The sequence below is a fragment of the Mustela nigripes genome, chromosome 8 (genome assembly GCF_022355385.1).
Source record: "Mustela nigripes isolate SB6536 chromosome 8, MUSNIG.SB6536, whole genome shotgun sequence".
Taxonomy (NCBI): domain Eukaryota; kingdom Metazoa; phylum Chordata; class Mammalia; order Carnivora; family Mustelidae; genus Mustela; species Mustela nigripes.
In genome coordinates, this window is record NC_081564.1 from 9,096,076 (window position 1) to 9,119,851 (window position 23,776).

At 42.8% G+C, this 23,776-nt stretch overlaps 2 protein-coding genes across 3 annotated transcripts in view; one reads left to right on the forward strand and one right to left on the reverse strand.

The window, feature by feature from the left end:
* MAPKAPK5 (MAPK activated protein kinase 5) overlaps positions 1-1,193 on the forward strand; it is a 36,392-nt gene extending 35,199 nt beyond the window's left edge. Inside the window, exons 13-14 of the mRNA XM_059408448.1 lie at positions 362-466; positions 806-1,193. Of these exons, the coding sequence (XP_059264431.1) occupies positions 362-466; positions 806-900 (200 nt within the window). The 3' untranslated portion in view covers positions 901-1,193. The remainder of the gene's footprint in view (positions 1-361; positions 467-805) is intronic.
* TMEM116 (transmembrane protein 116) overlaps positions 1-23,776 on the reverse strand; it is a 167,357-nt gene that overhangs the window by 33,262 nt on the left and 110,319 nt on the right. The gene's annotated exons all lie outside the window — the stretch shown is intronic.

Here is a 23,776-nt window from a genome sequence, read left to right on the forward strand (position 1 = left end):
AAAAGAGCTTAGGAGAAAGAAGGTGGTCCACTCAGCCTTGTTCTCCCTTCTTCTCCTGGTTTCTTAGATTAACCATGTGTTTTTGCTCAGCAGCAGAGTCTGATTCTGCCTACTCCGCATACCCTAGTGCTAAGACCCTGGGAACATCAGAAGATTTGTGTGAGGCTGTCAGAGTAGAAGAATGCAAAGCCCAGAAGTGGCCTACATGTAATGTAGGGACTGGTAGTAACAACAGTGTCAAAAGTTTGCGCCTTTAGTCATCACTTCTCAACAAGTTGTAGATTGTGTCCTTCCATCTCTGACACTTAAAATCCCATGATGCCACTGGAAAACACAACTACTTCTTCATCTTTATCAATAGGAGAGAATGAAGACGAAAAGTTGAATGAAGTAATGCAGGAGGCTTGGAAGTATAACCGGGAATGCAAACTTCTAAGAGATACTCTGCAAAGCTTCAGCTGGAATGGTAGGAAAATCCTTCTTCCTTTCTTCATTGATGCAGAGAAGTGACTATGTGTAGAACATCAAGGATCTTTGGGGGCTGAGCTGGGGCTGATTTGAGGTGAAGTGAGACTAGAGAGTGAGAGGGGTATTGTGGGATGGGGGTTAGTCCTACATTAACTGCATAGGCATATCTAGATGTTTGGCCCTTTCACTTGTTTTACAGAATTCAGATAAACAGTGTGCTGCAGATTCAGCCCTGCAGAGCCCCTGTCGTGCATCACATTGGTACCTTATTGGGTCCCTGTCAAGAATCTCAGCTCCACACATGTGGAGACTGACTTTTTTCTTTTTTACATTTCAGGTCGTGGATTCACAGATAAAGTAGACCGACTAAAACTGGCAGAAATTGTGAAGCAAGTGATAGAAGAGCAAACCATGTCCCACGAATCCCAATAATGACAGCTTCAGACTTTGTTTTTTTAACAATTTGAAAAATTCTTCTTTAATGTATAAAGTAATTTTTATGTAAATTAATAAATCATAATTTCATTTCCACATTATCTAAAGACGCTGTATAAATTTAGATACAGGACTTATTCATAGTATAGTTCATTTGTTTGTTTTTAAGAAAAGTTCAGTTCCTAGAGATATACTCTTACCCTAGGACTGCTTCTCATATGTTTGTAAGATGACAGGTGGTATCGTCAAACAAGATTATTTTATTTGTAATAAAGTGTACAAAAACCATTTGCCGGTGGTAGACAAAGGACTGACTATACTGACCTGTCTTTTTAGTAAACAGCTGAATCAAGTACCATGGAATCTGGTTTCACTTGCCCTGTGTATTTGCTTTCTGCACTATTGGTAGATTATCTCTGGTGCCGAAAAATTTTTATGGATTCATACTGTAGACAGCCTGCTGGAACCCACAGGATACCAACTCCCATGACGGAAGCGGCAGGAAGCAGAGTCCTTATTTTTCTTGTCCCTCATTATTTCAAGAAAAGTGGTAACATTTCTTTTTTATTAGATCTTTCAAAAGGTATCGGTGTACTTCTTAAATCTTAACGGGATTTTGAGTTTATTCTTTTCACGCAGAACCAGAGCTTCCTTCTGTTCATCTGAGATCCCACTCAGTTGTCTCCCCTTCCTCACGGGCCTCACCGAGCTCTGTTGCTTTTTCTTCCTTTTCTCTGGTCTCTTGGCTCTTTTTATTGGATGATTTTTCTGAGAAAGTTACATACCATTTAAACTGAACTAAGAAGAGAAGAAAAACCTGCTTCTGTCTACTCCCCATACCCCAGTGCTAAGACCAGGTTTTTTCTCTCAAACGTGCCATTTTACTGTCGAAAGCTTTGGCCTGTGCTTCATGTGGGCATGCCCGGGCTATATTTATTTGTTCCATACTTTCAGTTTCAGGAAGGGGAGTTCTGGCTCAGAGATCAGCTGTTTGAACAGAAAGCAAGGCCGGATGCTTTTATTGTTTTATTTATTTATTTGTTTATTGTAGCAGTTTTTGGTGGGTGCCTGTGTTGGTAAATAGAAGGTCTAGCAGGCAGATTGCATTTTAGGGCAGAGGAAGACGATCTGTAGGCAAGTTCTTCGCTTTCATCCCATCACATTCTCTTCGACCAAAATTGATCTCACAGAGCTCACTTACTTTTGCAACTCTTCCACTCGGCTAAGTATGTCTTCAGGATGACCTTTGGTTCGTTTGCCCCATATGTATGTGATTGACCGGAAATGTAGGATAAAAACACAAAGTATTTTGTAAGAATTACCTTACTACATTGGGTAATAGATATTTTTTGAGGTAAGGCTCCCTAATCTTAGGTGATGAATAACTGTTGTGAATGGATACCATGTAAGGAGAATTCAGTATTTTTTTTTTTTACAATTTTATTTATTTACTTGAGGGTGGTGGGGAGCATGAGCAGAGGGAAGGGCAGAGGGAGAAGCAGACTCCCTGCTGAGTAGGGAGCCTGGAATCAGGACCAGAGTGAAAGCAGATGCTTAACCAACTGAGCCACCCAGGCGCCCTGAGAATTCAATACTTTTAAACATGGCAAAGTCGAAGAGTTAGGCAGCAGAGGAAAACAAAAGGTTTTATTTACTAACTTGAAGACTTAGCTGAGAGTTGAATTAAGTGCTAAATCAAATTATTGTTTTTTAATGAAATGCAGTCTTACAAATCACTGCAGTCAGGAAAACTCTGTACTTATTTCTAGAACAACTGAATGTTCACTTGTTTTTCTCAGGGTAGAGATATTGGCTGGAGAGAGGAAGGCCATAGTTAGCTTTGTTACCCCTTAGAGGAAACTTCTGGTATGCCCTATCTACCATTCCCTTCTTAATTTTTTACTTGGGTGGCTTCCAAAGGCTCAGGATAACTTTTTTCCATTAGTGTGTGGTGAATTTTAGGCATGAGCTAGGACATCCAAAATAGTGCTTCTTTTTACTCAGAGAGCAGCAGTTGCCCATGTCTTAGTCTTACCAGGCTGAATTAATCTGGCCCCCAAAATAAATGCTATGTCCAGACATGTCCACATGAGAGTACTGTGCTGGAAGTTTATGAATGCCCTGGAGGATGATCCAGTTGTTGTAATATAAAAGTGGGTCATACTTGGGACTCTTGACAAAACAGTAGTCCCCAAAGGACTCTGCACTGTTTGATCTTCCAAGTGGAGTTTTATTTGTGGAGTTTGTAGGCTAGTAGCAAACCCTGTTTTATGTCAGGTTGACTAATAAGGCAAATTTCACATGTAACTGGTAGTGAAACAGAATTGTCCTCATCTCTTCCAGCCTCTAAAGGCTTTTACCTGCAGGGTGCCTGGGTGGCTCAGTCAGTTAAGCATCTGCCTTCGGGTCATGATCCTAGGGTCCTCGGATGGATCCCTGCATTGACTCCCTGCTCAGCAGGAAGCCTGCTTCTCCCTCTTCTACTCCCCCTGCTTGTGTTCCCTCTCTCGCTGTCTCTCTCTCTCTCTCTCTGTCAAATAAATAATAAAATCTCTAAATGCTCATACCTGTAGGAAGTCATATTGTAAGAACAACTTTTGTAGGCAGGAGGTTAGCATATTCAAGTTTTCCCACATGATTTGTTAACCCTCTGTTTAACTAAAACCATTACTTATCACTCAGATGCCTATGGACTTCACCATAGTTACAGATCTGCTTGATGTAAAACAGTTTATATATCTTTCTGGTTAATATATTGTATGAGCATAGGAGAATACCTTTCAGAAATTTATTTTTTGAAACAAGAGGATAGCTTTTTAGCTTTTTTTTTTCTTTTTTATTTTATTTTCTTATTTTATTTTTTCTTTCTTTCTTTTTTTTTTTTTTCTTTTAAGATTTATTTATTTGAGGGGCACCTGGGTGGCTCAGTGGGCTGGGGCCTCTGCCTTCGGCTCGGGTCGTGGTCTCGAGGTCCTGGGATCGAGCCCCACATCGGGCTATTGCTCAGCAGGGAGCCTGCTTCCTCCTCTCTCTGCCTGCCTCTCTGCCTATTTGTGATCTGTCTGTCAAATAAATAAATAAAAAGTCTTAAAAAAAATTTATTTGAGAGGGAAAGAGCGTACAGGCAGGGGGAGGAACAGAGGGAGAAGGACAACTAGACTCCATGCTGAGCCCAAGAGCTAGATCTCACGACCCTGAGATCACCACCTCAGCAGAAATCAAGAGTTAGATGCTTAACCAACTGAGTCAGCCAGACGCCTTGCTTTTTAGCTCTTCAAAGCTAAAAATGGATATAGTTTTTAGGGGCGCCTGGCTGGCTCATTTGGTGGAGCCTGCGGCTCTTGATCTCAGGGTTATGAGTTTGAACCCCACAATAGGCATAGAGCTTATATAGAAATAAAAAGAAAATTAAAAAGATAGCGTTTTAAAAAGAGCTTGTTGTATTAATGTGAGAAAGTACAAATTGAAGGAATTATTGGTTAAAGAATGCAAGTGATCTAAGTCAGATCTTGTGTATGAATGCTTATGTGCATGTATATTTTTTGAAGAAAATGTGTTTCAATTTGAGAATCGGAAAATTGGATATGCTTAGTTACAATTTTTATTTAAAAAATAGAAGTGTTCTTTCATTATTGATTTGATTATTTTATCCTACAAAATGACTTTACCTAATTTGCCCATGCCTGTTTGTGGTTCAAATAAGGGAAATACCTTAAGTCTGATGATTTCCAAATTATATAATTTTGAGAGGCTTTCTCCTCCTATATAAAATAAAAGAAGTCCAGCTAGAAATCATTTTACCTTTCTGCTATAAAATTTTTAGTGGATTTGTGATATAGCAGTGCAAGTTCTATTGCCAGATCCTAATGATAAATTTCAAAATCTGTATTAGGAATTAAATATTATTGAGTTGATCTGCTCTCCTGCTCATATCTGAGATCTTACGGTATTGAACCATTCCTTTTTCGTAGACTTGATAGAGCAAGTATGAGTGGGGGAAGGGCCAGAAACAGAAGGAGAGAGAGATTCTCAACCAGTGTCCTCACTGAGCAGAGCCTGATGCAGGGCTCCATCTCACAACCCTTAGAGGAGTCAGGATGCTCAATGGACTGAGCCATGCAGGTGACCCTGTACCATTCCTTTTTGAATTGGGGCATATCCCCATTTTTTAGTGCTACTTGTAGTCACAACCTTTATTTTAAAGGTTTTATATTGTAAATATTTGACTTGATATAAAATTATTTTTATGCAGGGTAACAGATATTACAGTCTTATTTTAGTTTATCAGAGAATGTACCAGAGAATAACTGCAAGAAAAGTAAATAGATAGGACTCCCCCCCCCCTTTAAAATTACTGCTAAATACACCAGGAAATTGACACCAAATCCAAGGACAAGGACTTAAATAGACATTACAGTTCAATTTTAGTTATGAGTGAAAAAATATTTTAAAAATTCTTATACGGTCCATTTTTTATTTTCTTGATGAAATGGTAACTGGATATCTAATCAGAGTTTGTTTTTATGTTGGGACAGTTAGGAGGAATTGAATGTTGATCTTAGTCACTTGTATACTTCCATGGTAAAACTAGCTTTAGTTCATTTATCGCTTATATGTATTAGGAAAACTTACTGTAGGGGAGAATTATGTTTACATACAGATACAAAAAGTTTAAACTCCTGTCTTATGAACATAGGCTGATGAAGGAGGGTTGGGATGAGAAACGATATCCTGATAACTACAGAAATGAGGAAAGGAAGCAGTGGGTACAGAGAACTTTGTCCCGCTCAGAGATCCCCAAAGAATCCCTGTCCCCTCCCCCTACCTCCTGCCAGAATGTTGGGTTTCAAAGAATGAGCAGATTAACGGATATCAGGAGTAGTGTGGCCTGGGCTGAGAATAAGGATAATTTAGGCAAATTACGAGTTAACAGTACTGTCTGAATCGTTACAGTCTGCCTATATGGCATATCTGTGAAGGTAAAGGGAACAAACTCAAGGAACATTAGAGTTTCTACTGTTGGAAAGAAGTCATATGGTAAGGGAACTACCAAAGGCCAAGACCAAATAGAAATTCAGCCCCAAAGTCTCAGCAGCCACCCCTTAGTGAGCCAGCCTAGATGAGGAGCTGATGTCTGACTCGCCGGGTCTCGGCATGCCTGGGAGAGCTGTTGCTGTGGGACATAGGCCACACAGCTTCAACTGACTCACAATGGCATTGTCAATGCTAGCCTCTTTGAGAAACTCTTCCTCTATATTGCCTTCACTATGGAAGAACCAAAGGGCCTTGAAAGAGGGTAAGATAAAGTTTCAGACTTGGGCTCAGCAAAAGAGGGACTTCAGGCTGGGACCAGTGCCAAAAACTTCGTGTGTTACATTGGGGATTGTGTTGCTGTTGGTGATTTTCCTGCCAGGCTTGTACTGTGACCCTGGATCTGTGTATTACTCTTCTTACGAAACAGTCATCCTCAAGAGTCTGACAGTCAAGAGAAGGGAAGACCCAGGGGAAAAGGCATCCTATACACTAATAATGCAGGGCCAGAAGCAGGTGATTCAACTGAAGGTGAAGAGAGACTATTTTGTGAATAACTTTCCAGTCTTCAGCTACCACAATGGGGTCCTGGGGCAAGAAGTGCCTTTCATCCCTCATGACTGTCACTACGAAGGCACCATAGAAGGAGTCCCGGGTTCTTTTGTTTCCCTCAACACCTGTTCAGGCCTCAGGGGCATCCTGATTAAGGAGGGGAAGGCCTATGGCATTGAGCCCAGGGACACCTCAAAACAGTTTGAACATGCGTTGTACACCATGGCACCCCAAGCTCGAGTGTCCTGCAGCGTCACTTCCAAAGGCAGCCAAGTGGTGTCCACCAGCCGGCAGCAAGGGAGCAGGAAGCCTCGCAGTCTACAGGCCCTGCCGTCCTTTTGGTCACACACCAAGTACGTGGAGATGTTTGTCGTGGTCAGCAACCAGTGCTTCCAGATGTGGGGCAGGAACGTCGATGAGACAGTCCAGAGAGTAATGGACATCACTGCTCTGGCCAACATCTTCACTCGGGGCATAAACACCCAGGTGGTGCTGGCCGGAATGGAGATCTGGACCGAGGGGGACCTCATCGAAGTCCCAGCGGACTTGCGAGTTACACTGAGGAATTTCAATAGCTGGAGACAGGAGAAGCTCTTCCCCCGGGTGAAGCACGATGTTGCCCACCTGATCGTGGGACATCACCCTGAAGACGATGTGGGACAGGCATTTCTCAATGGTGCCTGTTCAAGAGGCTTTGCAGCCGCTGTTGAATCCTTCCACCATGAAGATGTCCTCCTGTTTGCGGCGCTCATGACCCATGAGCTTGGGCACAACTTGGGTATTCAGCACGACCACTCGGCCTGCACTTGTGAAGATAAACTCTCTTGCCTCATGCATGAGAACATCACTAAAGAAAGTGGCTTCAGCAACTGCAGCTCTGACCACTTCTACCAGTTCCTCCGGGAACACAAAGGGGCCTGCCTGTTTAACAAGCCGCGGGCCCAAGGTCGCCTGCGTAGGCAAGCCACGTGTGGAAATGGTGTGTTGGAGGTGAATGAGGAGTGTGACTGTGGACCTGACTGTGGTAATAACCCGTGCTGTGACGAAACATGTAGGCTGAATGAGCATGCACAGTGTAGTGACGGACTGTGCTGTTTTAATTGCCAGTGGAGACATAAGGGTTTCATGTGTCGTTCTGCGCTTGGAGAGTGTGACCTCCCAGAGTATTGTGATGGTTCCTCTGGAGAATGTCCCAGGGACCACTATAAGCAAGATGGTACATCGTGTGATATGATTCACTATTGTTTTATGGGCCGGTGCAGGAACCCTGATACTCAGTGCATGGATATATATGGGTCACCTGCAAGGTCAGCCCCAGAAGACTGTTATATTTCCATGAACACGAAAGGGAACCGGTTTGGAAACTGTGGCATTGGGGCTTCAACTAGTCCAAAATATTATAAGTGCTCTGATAAGAATATATTTTGTGGGAAACTTATATGTACAAATATTAGAAAAATACCAGAAGTCAAACACCAGCATACACTAATCCAGGTTCCTCATCAAAACGACTTCTGCTGGAGCATGGATGCCTTTAATGATACTGATATCCCTGATGATGGAGACGTGGACACTGGCACTCTTTGTGCCCCACACAAAGTCTGTGTGAATTACTCCTGTAGTGATCATGCCGTGCTTAGGTACGACTGTGAACCAAAAGAAATGTGTAATGGGAAAGGAGTTTGCAACAATTTAAGGCACTGCCATTGTGAGGCTGGCTATGCCCCCCCCTGACTGCAAAGCTCCAGGAAATGGGGGTAGTGTGGACAGTGGTCCCCCCGGCAAATCACCTGATGAAAATCTAAGTGTAGGAGGAAGTGGCATTCTTACTAAACGGAAGAATGAAATGAATTTTTTTTACAAGGTGACTTTCATACTACCCTCATTTCTTTTGCTAGTATTGTTGATTTTAGTATTTTCCATTAGCTTTAAGGCTGGAATTGAGTCAACAGAGATGCCAGGAGCCTCCTCAGAGGAGACCACAGAGACTACTGAGGACACAGAGGACTTACCACAGGACTTAGGAAAGAAACCCACGGATATCTCAAAGATGGGTCCAGAGGGGGCTCCAAAGGAAGCCCCACCACCAGAGGAGGCACCCCCACCGCAGGAGGTTACCCCACCACAGCAGGCCCCCCTGCCACAAGAGGAGCCCCCACCACAGGAGGCGCCCCCTTCCCAGGAAGTGCCCCCTTCCCAGGAGGCGCACCCACCCCAGAAGGTCCCCCAACAACCGGTATCCCCACCCCCGGAGGGCCCTTCACCCCCGGAGGCCCCTTTACCCCCAGAGGCCCCTCTACCCCCGGAGACCCCTGCACCCCCGGAGGCCCCTGCACCCCCAGAGGCCCCACCACCTCCAGAAGCCCCACCGCCCCCGCAGGCCCCACCTCCAGAAGTCCCAGGAGGGTCTGCACCATAAGAGGTAGCAGGTGAAGGACAGGTATAACCGAAGGTATAAAAATAGTGAAGGAAGAAACCAAATACATCAAATATCTCAAGCACTGAGGGGAGATGAGAGGCTCATAGAGGCAAAGGTGAAGTGAGAACTGATGGCTCCAGTGCTCTAACTGGACTATATAGTATAGAGAAACATAGTAATCTGGGAGGAGCAACCCAGGTTTTAATATTTACTTTAGCAATTCGGTTATACATTGATACATGAAATCAAATACAAAATATTCTGTAGTATTGCCTTATCCCATTTCATGAAACAATATATTTAACCTTTTCTCATAGATCATTGTATCAATACCTTGTATCATTTGGCTCCATTTCTAAGCTAAAATTATTTTTCAGGGCATACCATCTTCCATCTACATTGTTTGACACAACTGTATTATCTGTAACTATCCCGGGATTATTCACCCATGTCACATCAGTATATTATTTTAGGAACGTTATCTACTGAGTACTCTAATTTACTATGACAGTTTTTATTCATGAAATACTGGTAATTTAAAATAAATAAAGGCAATTTTTGGATGAAGCATCACCACAGACTCGATGCAGCCTAGTAACTGGGGTTTATAAAATTGGGGCTCTCTGGAAAGAGCTGGATCTGATTCAGGGATCCAGGTGAATGGGGCAGGGTAGACAATGGAGGCCAGGGGACAGACACATACACAGTGTTGAATTCATTTGAGTTTTGTTTATTCTCTTGATTTTTTAGTTTCTATATTAAAGTTGATATTTTATCTATTGACAATTCATGGGAACCTCTAAAATTACAGGTAACAATACATGAACTTTGTGATAACTTATGCGTCATGGTTTAAGAAAAGCCTACAGACAGGAAACTTTAAGACTGTGGAACAAAATGGTACCAATACATCAGATCCCCCAACTATTCAGAGTCCTACTGCAGTATTTACATTTTATGTAACAATGTGCGGAAAAAAAAGAAACATGATTTTTATTCTAAAACAGATACAATTTTAATCATCTTTATTGTCATGTTGTTTTTATGACCCATGTCAATATCTAGTGGGTGTTTTACAAAAAACCTCAAGCATAAGAGAGAAGAGTAGAAACTATCTTTCCTAAACACCCTGAGAGCTCTTCTCCTTGGATGCTAAGAGCATGAGAGCTGTGTAAGCTTGGCATCTTGTGTTCTCCTAGCCTAACAAATCCAACTCTTCTCTTCAGAAGAAGAGAACCTTCTGATTAAGGGGCCTTTCATCTTCCCTCTCCCTAAATCTCAAGTGTTACTCTCTGGCTGGTTGGTCTTAGACACCAAACTTCACTTCCTTGGGCCTAGGTTTCTGCCTCAGTAAGATGGACACACAAAGGACGCCTCTCACAGACTGGCTGAGAGATTAAGTTGGGTGACGTGTGTGACGGTATCGAGTGCACTGCTTGGCATACAATGGGTACGCAGATCAACACTGATTTTAGGAGATCTAAAATCAACTGGGTCGATGGATGTAAGAATGTATGAATTGTACGTTGTTCAGCTATGGTAAGATCTACCACTACCGAGTCACAGTACTGAACTTCCTTTATACCTCTGACATTCTGATCTATCACGTACATGATCATTTGCAAACACATTCTACTTCCCCTCCTAAATTGAAAATCTCTGCGGGTGAGGAGGAGTAAGATTTGGCTGATGTGGCAATCTCTGCCTTGGGCCCAGTTACAGGTAAGCCTGGTAAGGACTTTCTTCCTTTCCTTAGAGCCCTCCTTTCAAGACCATGTGGCATTAAAAGCAACCTGCTGCTTGGACCCTAAGTCAAAGATTCCAGCTTTCTCCCTCTTCTGACCACATCCTTAGTCCTTAATGTGCAAATGGCTCAGGACAGGCCAACTTGCAAATTTGCGGCTTGCTGTCCAATCTCGGTGCTTTTTACACAAGTCCAACTGGACTGTGAAGCTGACATGTCACCTCTCCTCATTCATTCATTCAACCACTGCTGAGTCCTTACCTATGAACTGTTGTACTAGTACTAGGGACATGGAAAAAAAGTAAGACAAAGCCTCTGAACCAATGAAAAAGAAAAAAAAAAAAGACTGCAAACCTGGCACCAACAAAAAGATAACTCCATGATGCGTCAGGCTGTAATATGTGTAATGGAGCAGAATGAAGCTGTGCAAGGGGAACAAGAGTGATGTGAAGGTGGAATTCTATTTGAAGCCAATGGTCAGAGAGGGGAAGAGCCCATCAGGGAGAGGGAAGTCGAAGTGGAAGGGTCCTGAGATGGGAGCATGCTTGGCATGTCTGAAGAGCAGCAAGGAGGTCAGCATTATCTGGACAGAGTGGGCATGGTGGAGTAGCAGTTGAGGGCTGTGGATGGAGACAGGTCACGTGAAGACTTGGTAAGGGCTGGTAAGGACTTACATTTCTATTTCAGTGGAGATGGGAAGCACAGAAGGCCTCCTTGCTGCTCTTCAGACATGAAGAGCATGCCCAGGTGGGCATGGCAGCTAGGCAGCAAGAAGACTGGGTCTGGAACTCAGGAGGAAAGTCAGCCACAGATGTCTATTTGAGAGTTGCCAGTCCAGAGATGATATTCAAGCCACGGGACTGGTGGCCACTGCCCAGGGAGCAGAGCCAGCAGACAGAGAAAGGAACAGATCCAAGGATTGGGTGAGGGCTTAGCTCCAGGGTGCTCCATGTGTAGGTGTTGACAAAATGAGGACTCAGGAAAGAAGTGGGGGGAGGAGAAGTGGCTGGTTTGGTAGGGGAACCAGCAGGAGAGAGTGCTGTCCCAGTGGTTCCAACTAAGAAAGTGTTTCTAGGAGAGACTTACACAACAACACCAGTCCATCTGCAAATTCTCGTGGCTCTACTTTCAACATCTATCCAGAATGAGACCTCTTACCACCACTGCCACCGACCCCCACTCTCCGGCACACTGCAAGCCATCATCAACTCCTTCTTCCCTTCTCCAACCACAGAAGTCTTTAACTGGTCTCTCTGCTTCCACTCTGGCTCTCCCTCCTAGCATCCTGTTTTCCACCCAATGGACAGAGTGATTCTTTTCCAAAGGTAAGTCAGAACACTCCGATCATCTTTTAAGTCTTAACAGTAGGTCCAAGGAGAGGATCGAGTGTTGATCATTTGATTTGACAATGGAGAGTTATTCATCGGTATCCTGGAGCAGAGCAGTTTGGATGGATGGGTGGGAATGAAAGCTTATTCTACTGGAGTCAAAGTGTCAAGGGTGAGCCAAACAAACATTTGTGTTCCACTGTCATCAGTATTCAGAGAAACACAGATCATATAGCCGCACAAAGATGTTGCTACACAACCACAAGACTGGCTATTAAAACTAAAAATTCCAGGGCATCTGGGTGGCTCAGTGGGTTAAAGCCTCTTCCTTCGACTCAGGTCAAGATCCCAGGCTCCTGGGCGCCTGGGTGGCTCAGTGGGTTAAGCCTCTGCCTTCGGCTCAGGTCATGATCCCAGGGGCCTGGGATCGAGTCCCGCATTGGGCTCTCTGCTCAGCAGGGAGCCTGCTTCTCCTCATCTCTCTCTCTGTCTGTCTCTCTACCTATTTGTGATCTCTCTCTCTCTCTGTCAAATAAATAAATAAAATCTTAAAAAAAAAAAAAAAAAGATCCCAGGCTCCTAGGATTGAGCCCCACATCGGGCTCTCTGCTTGGCGGGGAGCCTGCTTCCCCCCCCTTCTCTGCCTGCCTCTCTGCCTATTTGTGATCCCTGTCTGTCAAATAAATAAATAAAATCTTAAAATAAAAAAACTAAGAAAACTAAAAATTCCAAGTGTTGCTGTGGAAGAGCAGAAGCTCTCGTAAACTGCCTCAGAAACATAAAGTGGCATGACACTTTGAAATAGCACTTTCAATTTTCTAGTTACATTTATTTTCTCTAGTTCTCTATAACTTAGCTCTTTTACTCTTTGGCAAATGCCTTAGAAATTTCTGCTTATGTGCATCACGTTACTGGACAATAGTGGTCATAAGAAGGACTCTGCATAATATTCCAAAAGGAAAGAGCCCTGTGTTCACAGATAATACAATGAACGTTGTGATGGATCCACACACAGAAATACAAGGGTAGAACAATGTGGCAGCGAATGAACTATGGCGGCACCGAACAGGGTAAGTAAGTGTAACCTTAAATACCACGTGGAACAGAAGAGGCCATGCTGCATTCCTACGGATTCGTAGGAAGTTAAGAGGTAAAATGGGAAGCACTCCCAAAATGTTAAAATTAGGTCCTCCAGAAATCCCCTCCTCCATACAAACAGTTCCCTCACAGGCAAAAAGAGTTAACACCCACCTTTTGGAGGTGTGGGAATTAATCCAAGACACTGAACCAGTGAAGCTTCTTTGTTCAAAAGTGGGTATAAAACGGCTGAATCCTGGTAAGAGCACTGAGCTATGTCAAGTTTTAATTGCCTTAGTCCCATATCCCTCTCCCTCAGGTCCCCACTAGCCTTGAAAAACTGCATCATAGCAACCAGGGTAGCTGTGAAACAGGCAGCCTACACCCCGTGGAATGGGCAGGACAGTTCACAGCCCCCCCAAAAGCACCATGGCCATAGAGATGTTACTAATTTTATGCCTGGCAGTTCCCCAGAAAATCCCCCTTCAGAGGACTTGTCTTGCTATAAACTCTTAGAAGAAAACATAAGGAAACCTTTCACGGCACTGGATTTGGCCAAGGTCCCTCTGAGGCATGATACCAAAGGCACAGGCAACAACAACAACAAAAAAACAGACGAAATGGACTGAATGAAACTTTACAATTTTGTGCATCAAAACCCACTCCTGACACAGGAAAAGGGCTACCCACAGAATGGGAGAAAATATTTGCAAATCAAGTGTCTGTCTGATAAGGGATTAATATCCAGAACATACAGGGACAGTCCTACAACTCACCACCACGAACAACAAAAGGAACGACCAGATTCAAAAAATGGGCAGAGGACTCGAAGAGACATTTCTGCAAAGAAGATACACAAATTGCCTACGGGCACATAAGAAGATGCTCAACATCACTCATCATGAGGGAAACGCAAACCAAAACTGCAGTGCGATACCACCTCCCACACATGAGGACGGCTACCGTCCAAAAAACAGACGTCCTATGTTGGTGAGGACGCGGAGTAAATGGGAACCCATGTGAGCTGCCAGTGAAAATATAAAATGGTTCCTCAAAAGATCACAAATAGACTTGCCATACGAACCAGCAATTCCACTCCTGGGTATACACCCCAAAGAACTGAAAGCAGGGTATTGAAGAGCTGTTGGTATGTCCGTGTTCATAACAGCACTATTCACAATAGCTAAAACACGGAAGCAACCTAAATTTCCATCGATGGATGACCAATGGATAAGCGAAATGTGGCGTATACTTACAACAAAACACTATTCATCCTCAGAAAGAAAAGAAATCCTGATGCGTGCCACAACAATGGATGACCCTCAAGGACCTTATGCCAAGTTGAAATAAGCCAGTTCCTAAAATATGAGTCTTGTATGAGTCCACTCATAGGAGGCACCTAGAGTAGTCACAATCCTAGAGACAGGAAGTAGAATGGTAGTGCTAGGGGATGGAGGCAAATGGGCAATGCAGACTTACAGCTTAATGACTGTAGAGTTCCAGTTATAGGTTTTAAGATGAAAAGGAGTCCTGGAAATCAATAGTAGTGAAGAATATATTGGAAGGAGAAATGGAATACTTATCCCCTCTTAGAGAAACACAGCACTGAGAAAGTGAAAAGATGGCCCACAGGATGGGAGAAAATATTAGCGGATCATATATCTGATGGGGACTAGTACCCAGAAAAGATCAAGAACTCTTACCAGAAAAAGATGTCCAATTTTAAAAGGGGACAGAAATTGGAAGGGGAGGTGAACCATGAGAGACTATGGTGTATGAAAAACAATCTGAGGGTTTTGAAGGGGCGGGGGGTGGGAGGTTGGGGGAACCAGATGGTGGCTATTAGAGAGGGCACGGATTGCATGGAGCACTGGGTGTGGTGCAAAAACAATGAATACTGTTACACTCAAAAGAAATAAAAAAAATTTTTTTAAAAAGGGCACAGGCTATGAACAGACATTTCTTCAAAGAAGACAGATCAATGAGAATGTAAAGGATGTGCAATATCATGAATTGTCAGAAAAGTGCACATCAAAACTAAAATGAAGAGCGCCTGGGTGGCTCAGTGGGTTGAGCTGCTGCCTTCGGCTAGGGTCATGATCTCCGGGTCCTGGGATCTAGCCCTGCGTCAGGCTCTCTGCTCAGTGCGGATCCTGCTTCTCTCTCTGCCTCTGCCTGCCTCTCTGCCTGCTTGTGATCTCTGTCTCTCTCTCTGTCAAATAAATAAATAAATAAAATCTAAAAAAAAAAAATCCACTGGGATGGCTAAAATAAAAAAACAGGCAGCGTGGAATGTCAGTGAGGATGTGGAGAAACTGGAATCCTCCTTCGCGGCTGGCAAGAATGGAAAAGTATGTAGCTGCTTTAGAGAAGAGCTGGGCAGTTCTCGAAACGCTAAACACAGAGTTAACACATGACTGAGCAATTCCACTCCCAAGCACCTACCCAAGGAAAATGAAAACACTCGTCCAAGCAAAAACTTTTACTCCAATGTCCACAGCAGTATTATTCACGATAGCCAAAAAGTGGAAACCACCAACATGGTCATCCACTGATGGGTCCAAAATAAATAAATAAATAAATAAATAAAATGTGGCCTATTCCTTTATTCAAAAGGAATCTACTATTTGGCCCAAAGGAAAGGAAGTACTGACACATGCTACAACATGGCTCAAACTTGAAAACACGTGAGGTGAAATAAGTCCATCACAGAAGATGACAACTTGTAGGAGTCTCTTGCTATGAAATACCCAGAACAGACAAAGTCCTAGAAAACACACTGGTGGTGGCTGGGGTCTCAGGGGAGGGGAGATATGAAGAGGGGCTGCTAATGAATGGGAGAGTTTTCTTTAGAGGGTGAGGGAAAATGTTCGAAAATCAACTGTGGTGATGGTTGTGTAATTTTCTGAACATACTACAAACCACTGAACTGGACTCTCTATTTTTTTATTACTTTTTGAAGAATTTATTTATTTATTTGACAGAGACAGAGAGAGAGTACAAACAGGGGGAGTGGCAGGGAGAGGAAGAAGCAGGCTCTCTGCTCAGTGGGGCTTGATCCCAGGACCCTGGGATGATGACTTGACCTGAAGGCAGACACTTAACCAACTGAGCCCCTCAGGTGCCCCTGAACTGGAATCTTTATTTATTTATTTTCATATGATGTCATGTTAGTCACCATACAGTACATCATTGGCATTGATGTAGGGTCCATGATACACTGTTTGTGTATAACACCCAGTGCTCCATGCAATACGTGCCCTCCTTAATACCCATCACTGGGCCAACCCATCCCCCACCCCTTCTCTCTAAGACTCTCACTTGGTTTCTCGGAGTCACAGTCTGTCATGGTTCATCTCCCCCTCTGATTCCCACCCCTTCATTTTCCCCTTCCTTCTCTTAATGTCCTCCATGCTATTCCTTATGTTCCACAAGTAAGTGAAATCATAGGAAAACTGACTTTCTCTGCTTGACTTATTTGAACTGGACTGCTTAAACAAAAACGATCATGCCATGTGAATTGTATCTCAATAAAGGTGTTACTAAAAGACAAGTAAAATAAAATTACACAGTTACACTGGGATGCATACGTGGGAAGCAAAACAATTCTTTTCTTAAGGAAAAGTGGTCACCATGAGAGACAGGATCATGATTATCTGTGATGCAGGAGGATCTGTGATTGGCAATGGCACATGGGTGACTTCTACGGAGCTAAAACTGTTGATTCCGTCATTTGGGTTGTACCTACTGTAAGGACCTACTTAGCCAGAGCAACTCCATCTTGGTTAAAAGCCATTTTGTTGTTAGTGTAGTAAAACTTAAACTGACCTTGCCCCCCTCCTCCCAGAGAAACTTACTTAGAAGCAAGTCTGGGAAACCAGTAAAATATGGTTAGCTAGTTCCTAATAACAGAGCCCAGAATACAAGGCCAGTTCGGCCAGTTCTTGATAACAAAGCCAGAATACAAGGACGAGTTGGGCCAGGTAGAGAAATCCAGTCAGTAAGAAACACACATACTTTTTCCCTAACCACCAAAGAATGTAAATCCCACCGCTTGGGTGCCAACCTTGAGCACCAATTCTAACCAGAGTAATAGGTTAGGTCAAACAGCTACTATAGGGTAAATTGTAATTCAATTGGCCACCTGCGTGTGACCTAACCTGACTACAATCTCATTGGCCACCTATGTGTGGTCAGACTTTTGCTCTATAAAAGGTAATCTGTAAGATGGGGAGGGGTCGCCTTCTTCGGAGGCGGCCCTGACCGGTCAGTCAATCAATTCTTGAGCCTGTAAGCTGGGGGTGGTTGCTCTCTTCAGAGATGGCACTGGCCGGTCAGTCTGACTTCTAATGCTTGGCACAGAATAGAGCTTTGCATAACTTTCACCTTGTCTCAGTCTCGTTCGTTCCCCTGACCAATCAGTCTAACTTCTAATACTTCTAAAAATAAAGCTTTAAATAACTTTCACTTTGTCTCAGTCTCATTTCATTTAATAACGGAACTAACAGCTACAAAGCAGTCTCCCTCTCTCAGTAAAATATACATCACATAAAATTAACTGTCTTTGCCATTTTTTAAGTGTACAGTTTGGTGACATTAAGTACATTCACACTGCTGGACATCCTTCACCACCATCCATTTCCAGAACCTGTCATCGTCCCAAACTGAAACTCCGTACCCATCAGACAATAATCACTCCCTGTCACTCTTTTCCCCAGATCCTGGTCAACTCTATTCTACTTTCTCTATGAACTTGACCTTTTGAGGAAACTCTTCTAAAGGAAATCACAGAGGAGAAGTTAAGGTGGCAGAGGAGTAGGGGACCCTAATTTCGTCTGGTTCCTGGAATTCAGCTACATAGTTACCAAATCATTCTGAACACCTGCAAAACTAATCAGAGCTCCAAGAAAAGAATTGCTGCAATTCTACAAATAGGAAAGTGACCACCTTTTGGAAGGTAGGAGGTATGAAGACGTGAATCCCGGGCAATAGATGGGTAGATAGGGCGGAGGGAGGAAGCCTGCTTAAGGAAGCTCCCTCAAAGTATTATAAGCAGGGGAGCACAAAATCGGAACTTTAGGAATCTGCTACAGTGGGGGATGTCCCTGGCTTAAAGATGCTCAGGTGACGAGGTGGGGTGGAATCCCACATCGGATAGCGTGGCCCCGGGATCCCCAAGGTCACAAGAAGAAAGTGGGGAGCCAGAGTGTGGCAGGATTTTCAGGGATAGGAGCTGGGAAGCCAGGTGAAAACAGCAGGCCTAGCGGCCAGCTTTCTGCTCTGTGTTGCCATATACTGTGAATTGCTTCATGGTGGTATGACTGCTCTCTGGGCAGGGGACAGCAACAGGCAGAAGTACAGCGAGGCCCGCACCCCCCTTCCTGGGAAAAATGGCATGTGTTCGCACTGCAGGAGTCTGTCAAGTTTGGAGATTCAGAGCTGGGTGGGTGCCTGAGATAAAAATGCTCGGTCACAGGCTGGGTGAACAAAGAGTTCCGTCGGAAACCAGGGAGACAAGAGGTGATTCACTGCACCCGTGAGGGCTCCCTGAAGAGTGCGGGTGGGTGGTGGTGGCTAGAGATCGGGGCACGGCCATATCCATACCCCCAACCGCATCGGTGCTGAAGGCCTTCAGAGAACAAAACGGTGCGCAACACAGTGCAATCTGGAGCTGCTTGCACTGAGCCCTGCTCCCTGGTAATAGCAGGGCAATTCCACCAAGCAAGGATACCCGAGCATCCCCGCCACAGACCCCTCTGCCAGAAGACCAGCTGGAACAACTCGCTAGCACCAAGTTTTCCCATTATAGGGAACTGGAAGACTTCAGCTTTTGAAATGAAAGACAGTATAGAGCATTCACAGCTTTTTAAAAATAATTATTATTCATTAGTCTTTCAGTTTCATTCTTTTCAGGTATTTTATTTTTTTTAATTTCTTTTTGGTTCTTATTAAAGTTTGTAATATATACTTTATTTATGTTCCCTTCTGTACTATTTTATTGTAATTTTATTATATATAATGTTATATATATTATTATATTATACATTACATTTATATATGCATTTTGTATTTCGGTATAAATACATATCTTTGTATATAATAATATATATTTATATATAAATTAATATTATAATTATTATATATATTTATATATTAAAGTTTTTCATTCTTTCCTATTTGAGATCTATACATATACATTGAGATACACATACACAAACAGATACACAAAAATATATATATAAGTTTTTCTCTCTTTCCTATTTTTGAGATCTAGTTTCTTTTAACAAACAAACCAAAATACACTCCGCATTTAGTTTATTGTTTTGTTCTGTTTTACTTGTTTTTAATTTCTTCTTACTTTTGTTTGTTTCTTATTTCCTCTGATTAGTTTTGTTTGTATTTTTCTGGTGGGTTTTTTTTTTTTTTGCCTTTTCTCTCTTTCTTTTATTCTTTTCTGGACATAATGATGAGATGGAGATACTCACACCAAAAGAAAGAACAGGAGGAAGTACTACTCACTTCCAGGGATTTAATCAATATGGATAAAAGTAAGATGTCACAACTTGAATTCAAAACAATTATTTAAAAAGTATGCTTGCAAAAAAGCAGAGAAGACACTAGACACTCCATTACTATAGAAATGAAAGAAGTAAAAACTAATCGGGTGAAAAATAAAAACGTTATTCTTAAAATGCAGTAAAAAAAGGAGGCTCTAACCACTTCGATAAATGAGGCAGAAAAGAGAATCAGTGATATATAAGACAAAATGATGGAAAATAAAGAAGCTGAGAAAGGGGGAGGAAAACAATTACTGGATGATGAAAGGAGACTTGGAGAAATCAGTGATACCATACAGTGAAACAATATTCGAATAGTAGGGGTCCCAGAGGATGAACGGGGTGCAGAAGGTTTATGTCAACAAATCACAGCTGAGCCCTTCCCTAATCTGGGGTAGGAAAGAGGCACTCAAGTCCAGAAGGCACAGAGACGCCCCCTCAGAATCCATAAAAATAGGTCAACATCTCGACCTACAATAGTGTTGCTTGTAAATTTCAGAGATAAAGAGAAAAACCTAAAAACAGCTCAGGACAGGAGGTCTGTAACCTACAAGAGCAGAAACATAAGGCTGGCAGCAGACCTATCCACAGAGACCTGGCAGGCCAGAAAGGACTGGCATGATATACTCAATGTGCTAAATGGGAAAAATATGCAACCAAGATAACTTTATCTGGCAGGGATGTCATTCAGAACAGAAAGCAAGATTAAGGGGTGCCTGGGTGGCTCAGTGGGTTAAGCCGCTGCCTTCGGCTCAGGTCATGATCTCAGGGTCCTGGGATCGAGTCCCACATCGGGCTCTCTGCTCGGCAGGGAGCCTGCTTCCCTCTCTCTCTCTCTCTGCCTGCCTCTCCATCTACTTGTGATTTCTCTCTGTCAAATGAATAAATAAAATCTTTAAAAAAAAAAAAAAAGAAAGCAAGATTAAGAGTTTCCAGGACCAATAAAAACTAGAGGGATTCCTGAACACTAAACCAGCCATGCAAGAAATATATTTTGTTAAAAATCGTAGTTATTTATTTATTTATTTATGGGAAAGTGAGAGAGATGAGAGAGAAAGAATGAGAGAGAGAGAGAAGAAGAAGGTCAGAGGGAGTAGCAGACTCCCTGACGAGCAGGGAGCCCAATTTGGAACTCCACCTTGGGACTCCAGGATGATGACCTGAGCCAAAGGCAGTTGCTTAACCAAGCTACCCAGAAGCCTCTGCAAGAAATATTAAAGGGGATCCTCTGAGTGCAGAGAGAGCCCAAAAGTAACAAGGATCACGAAGGAACAGAGACAATTTACAGAGACAGCGACTTTACAGGTAATACAATGGCACTTAATATCTTTCAGTAATTACTCTGAATATAAATGGGCTGAATGCTCCAATCAACAGACACACGGTATCAGATTGGATTAAAAAGAGAAAGTCCCCATTGATATGCTGTCTACAAGAGACACATTTGAGACCCAAAGCCACCTCCAGATTGAATGTGAAGGGATGAAGAACCATGTTTTATGCTAATGGACATTGATTAATAACTACAAGTAGCAATCTTTATATCAGACAAACTAGATTTTAAACCAAAGGCTGTAATAAGAGATGAAGAAGGACACTATATCATAATACAAGGGTCTATGCAACTAGAAGATCCAACCATTATAAGTATGTATGTCCATAACTTCTGAGCAGCCAACTGTATAAACCAATTAATAACAAAATTAAAGAAACACGTTGATAATAGTACAATAACAGTAGGGGACATTAACACCTTACTCGCGGCAATGGACAGATCATCTAAGCAGAAGATCGACTAAGAAACAAGGGCTTTGAATGAATGACACACTGCACCAGATGGCCTTCGCAGGCATATTCAGAACATTTCATCCTAAAGCAACAAAATACACATTCTTCTCAAGTGCTCATGGAACATTCTCTAGAATAGGTCACACACAGTGGGTCACAAATCAGGTCTCAACTGGTAAAAAAGACTGAGATGGTATCATGCATGTTTTCAGACAACAAGGCTTTAAAATGTGAACTCAAGGGGCGCCTGGGTGGCTCAGTGGGTTAAGCCGCTGCCTTCGGCTCAGGTCATGATCTCAGGGTCCTGGGATCGAGCCCCGCATCGGGCTCTCTGCTCAGCAGGGAGCCTGCTTCCCCCTCTCTCTCTCTCTCTGCCTGCCTCTCCATCTACTTGTGATTTCTCTCTGTAAAATAAATAAATAAAATCTTTAAAAAAAAAAATGTGAACTCAATCACAAGAGGAAAGTTGGAAGGAACACAAATACATGGATGTTGAAGAGCATCCACAAAAGAATGAATGGGTCAACCAGGAAATTAAAGAATTTAAAAAATACATGGAAACAAATGAAAATGAAAACTAAAGGTTCAGAGCCTTTGGGATGCACCAAAGGCACTTATATTGTATATAAGAATTCAAGCCTTTCTCAAGAATCAAGAATAGTCTCAAGTACACAATCTAACCTTACACCTACAGGAGCTGGAGAAAGAACAGCAAACAAAGCTGAAATCCAGCAGGAGAAGAGCAATAATAAGGATCAGAGCAGAAATTAAAGATAAAGAAATTTAAAAACAACAACAAAAACAACAACAACAGTACAACAGATCACAAGGAAACTAGGAGCTGGTTCTCTGAAAGAATTAATAAGATCAATAAACCCCTAGCCAGATTTACCAAAAAGGAAAGAGAAAGGACCCAAACAAACAAAATCATGAATAAAAGGAGAGAAATCACAGCCAACCCCGAAGAAATACAATTATAAGTGAATATTAGGAGCAATTGTATGGTAACAAATTAGGCAATCTGGAAGAAACGGACACATTCCTAGAGACATATAAACAACCAATACTGAAACAAAAAGAAATAGAAAATCCGGACCATCCAAGTGGCTCAGTTGGTTCAGCATCTGCCTTCAGCTCAGGTCATGATCAGCATCTGCCTTCAGTTCAGGTCATGGGATGGAGCCCTACATTGGGCTCCTTGTTCAGCAGGAAGCCTGCTTCTCCTCTGCCTGCCTCTCCCCTTGCTTGTGCTTGTGCTCTCTTGGACAAATAAGGAAAATCTTTTTTAAGTAATAGAAAACTTAAACATACCCATAACCAGCAAACAAATTGAAGCAGTAATCAAAAACGTTCCTAAAAACCAGGGCCAGACAGCCTCCCAGTGGAATTCTACTAAACATTTAAAGAAGAATTAATTCCTAGTCTTCTGAAGCTGTTTGAAGAAATTGAAATGGAAGGAAAACTTCCAAACGCATTCTATGAGGCCACATTAGCTTGATTCCAAAGCCAGACCAAGACCCCACCAAAAAGGAGAATTACAGAGCAATATTCCTGATGAACATGGATGCAAAAATTCTCTCCAAGATATTAGCTAATAGGATCTAAGAGTACATTAATAGTATAATTCACCATTACCAAGTTGGATTTACTCCTGGGTTGTAGGGTGGTCCAATATATCTTGACCTTCAACAATAGCTTTATTTTTTTTTTAAGATTTTATTTATTTATTTGACAGACAGAGATCACAAGTAGGCAGAGAGGCAGGCAGAGAGAGAGAAGAGGAAGCAGGCTCCCCGCTGAGCAGAGAGCCTGATGTGGGGCTCGATCCTAGGACCCTGGGATCATGACCCAAGCCAAAGGCAGCAGGTAACCACTGAGCCACCCAGGCGCCCCAACAATAGCTTTATTGATACATAACTCATACTGGACAGCCACATTGCAAAAGAATGAAATCAGACCTCTTTTTTTCCCCCTAGGAAGGCTCTTTATATGTAATTTTTATTATTTTTTTATTTTTTAAAAATTCTTTTTAAAGATTTTTTTTTTTTTTAATTTATTTGTCATAGAGAGAGAAGCGAGAGCAAGCACAGGCAGACAGAGTGGCAGGCAGAGGCAGAGGGAGAAGCAGGCTCCCTGCCAAGCAAGGAGCCCGATGTGGGACTCGATCCCAGGACGCTGGGATCATGACCTGAGCCGAAGGCAGCCGCTTAACCAACTGAGCCACCCAGGCGTCCCTTATTTTTTAAAAATTCTTTTCAGCATAACAGAATTCATTGTTTTTGCACCATACCCAGTGCTCCATGCAATACGTGCCCTCCTTAATACCCACCACTGGCTCCCCCAAGCTCCCACCCCCTCACCCCTTCAAAACCCTCAG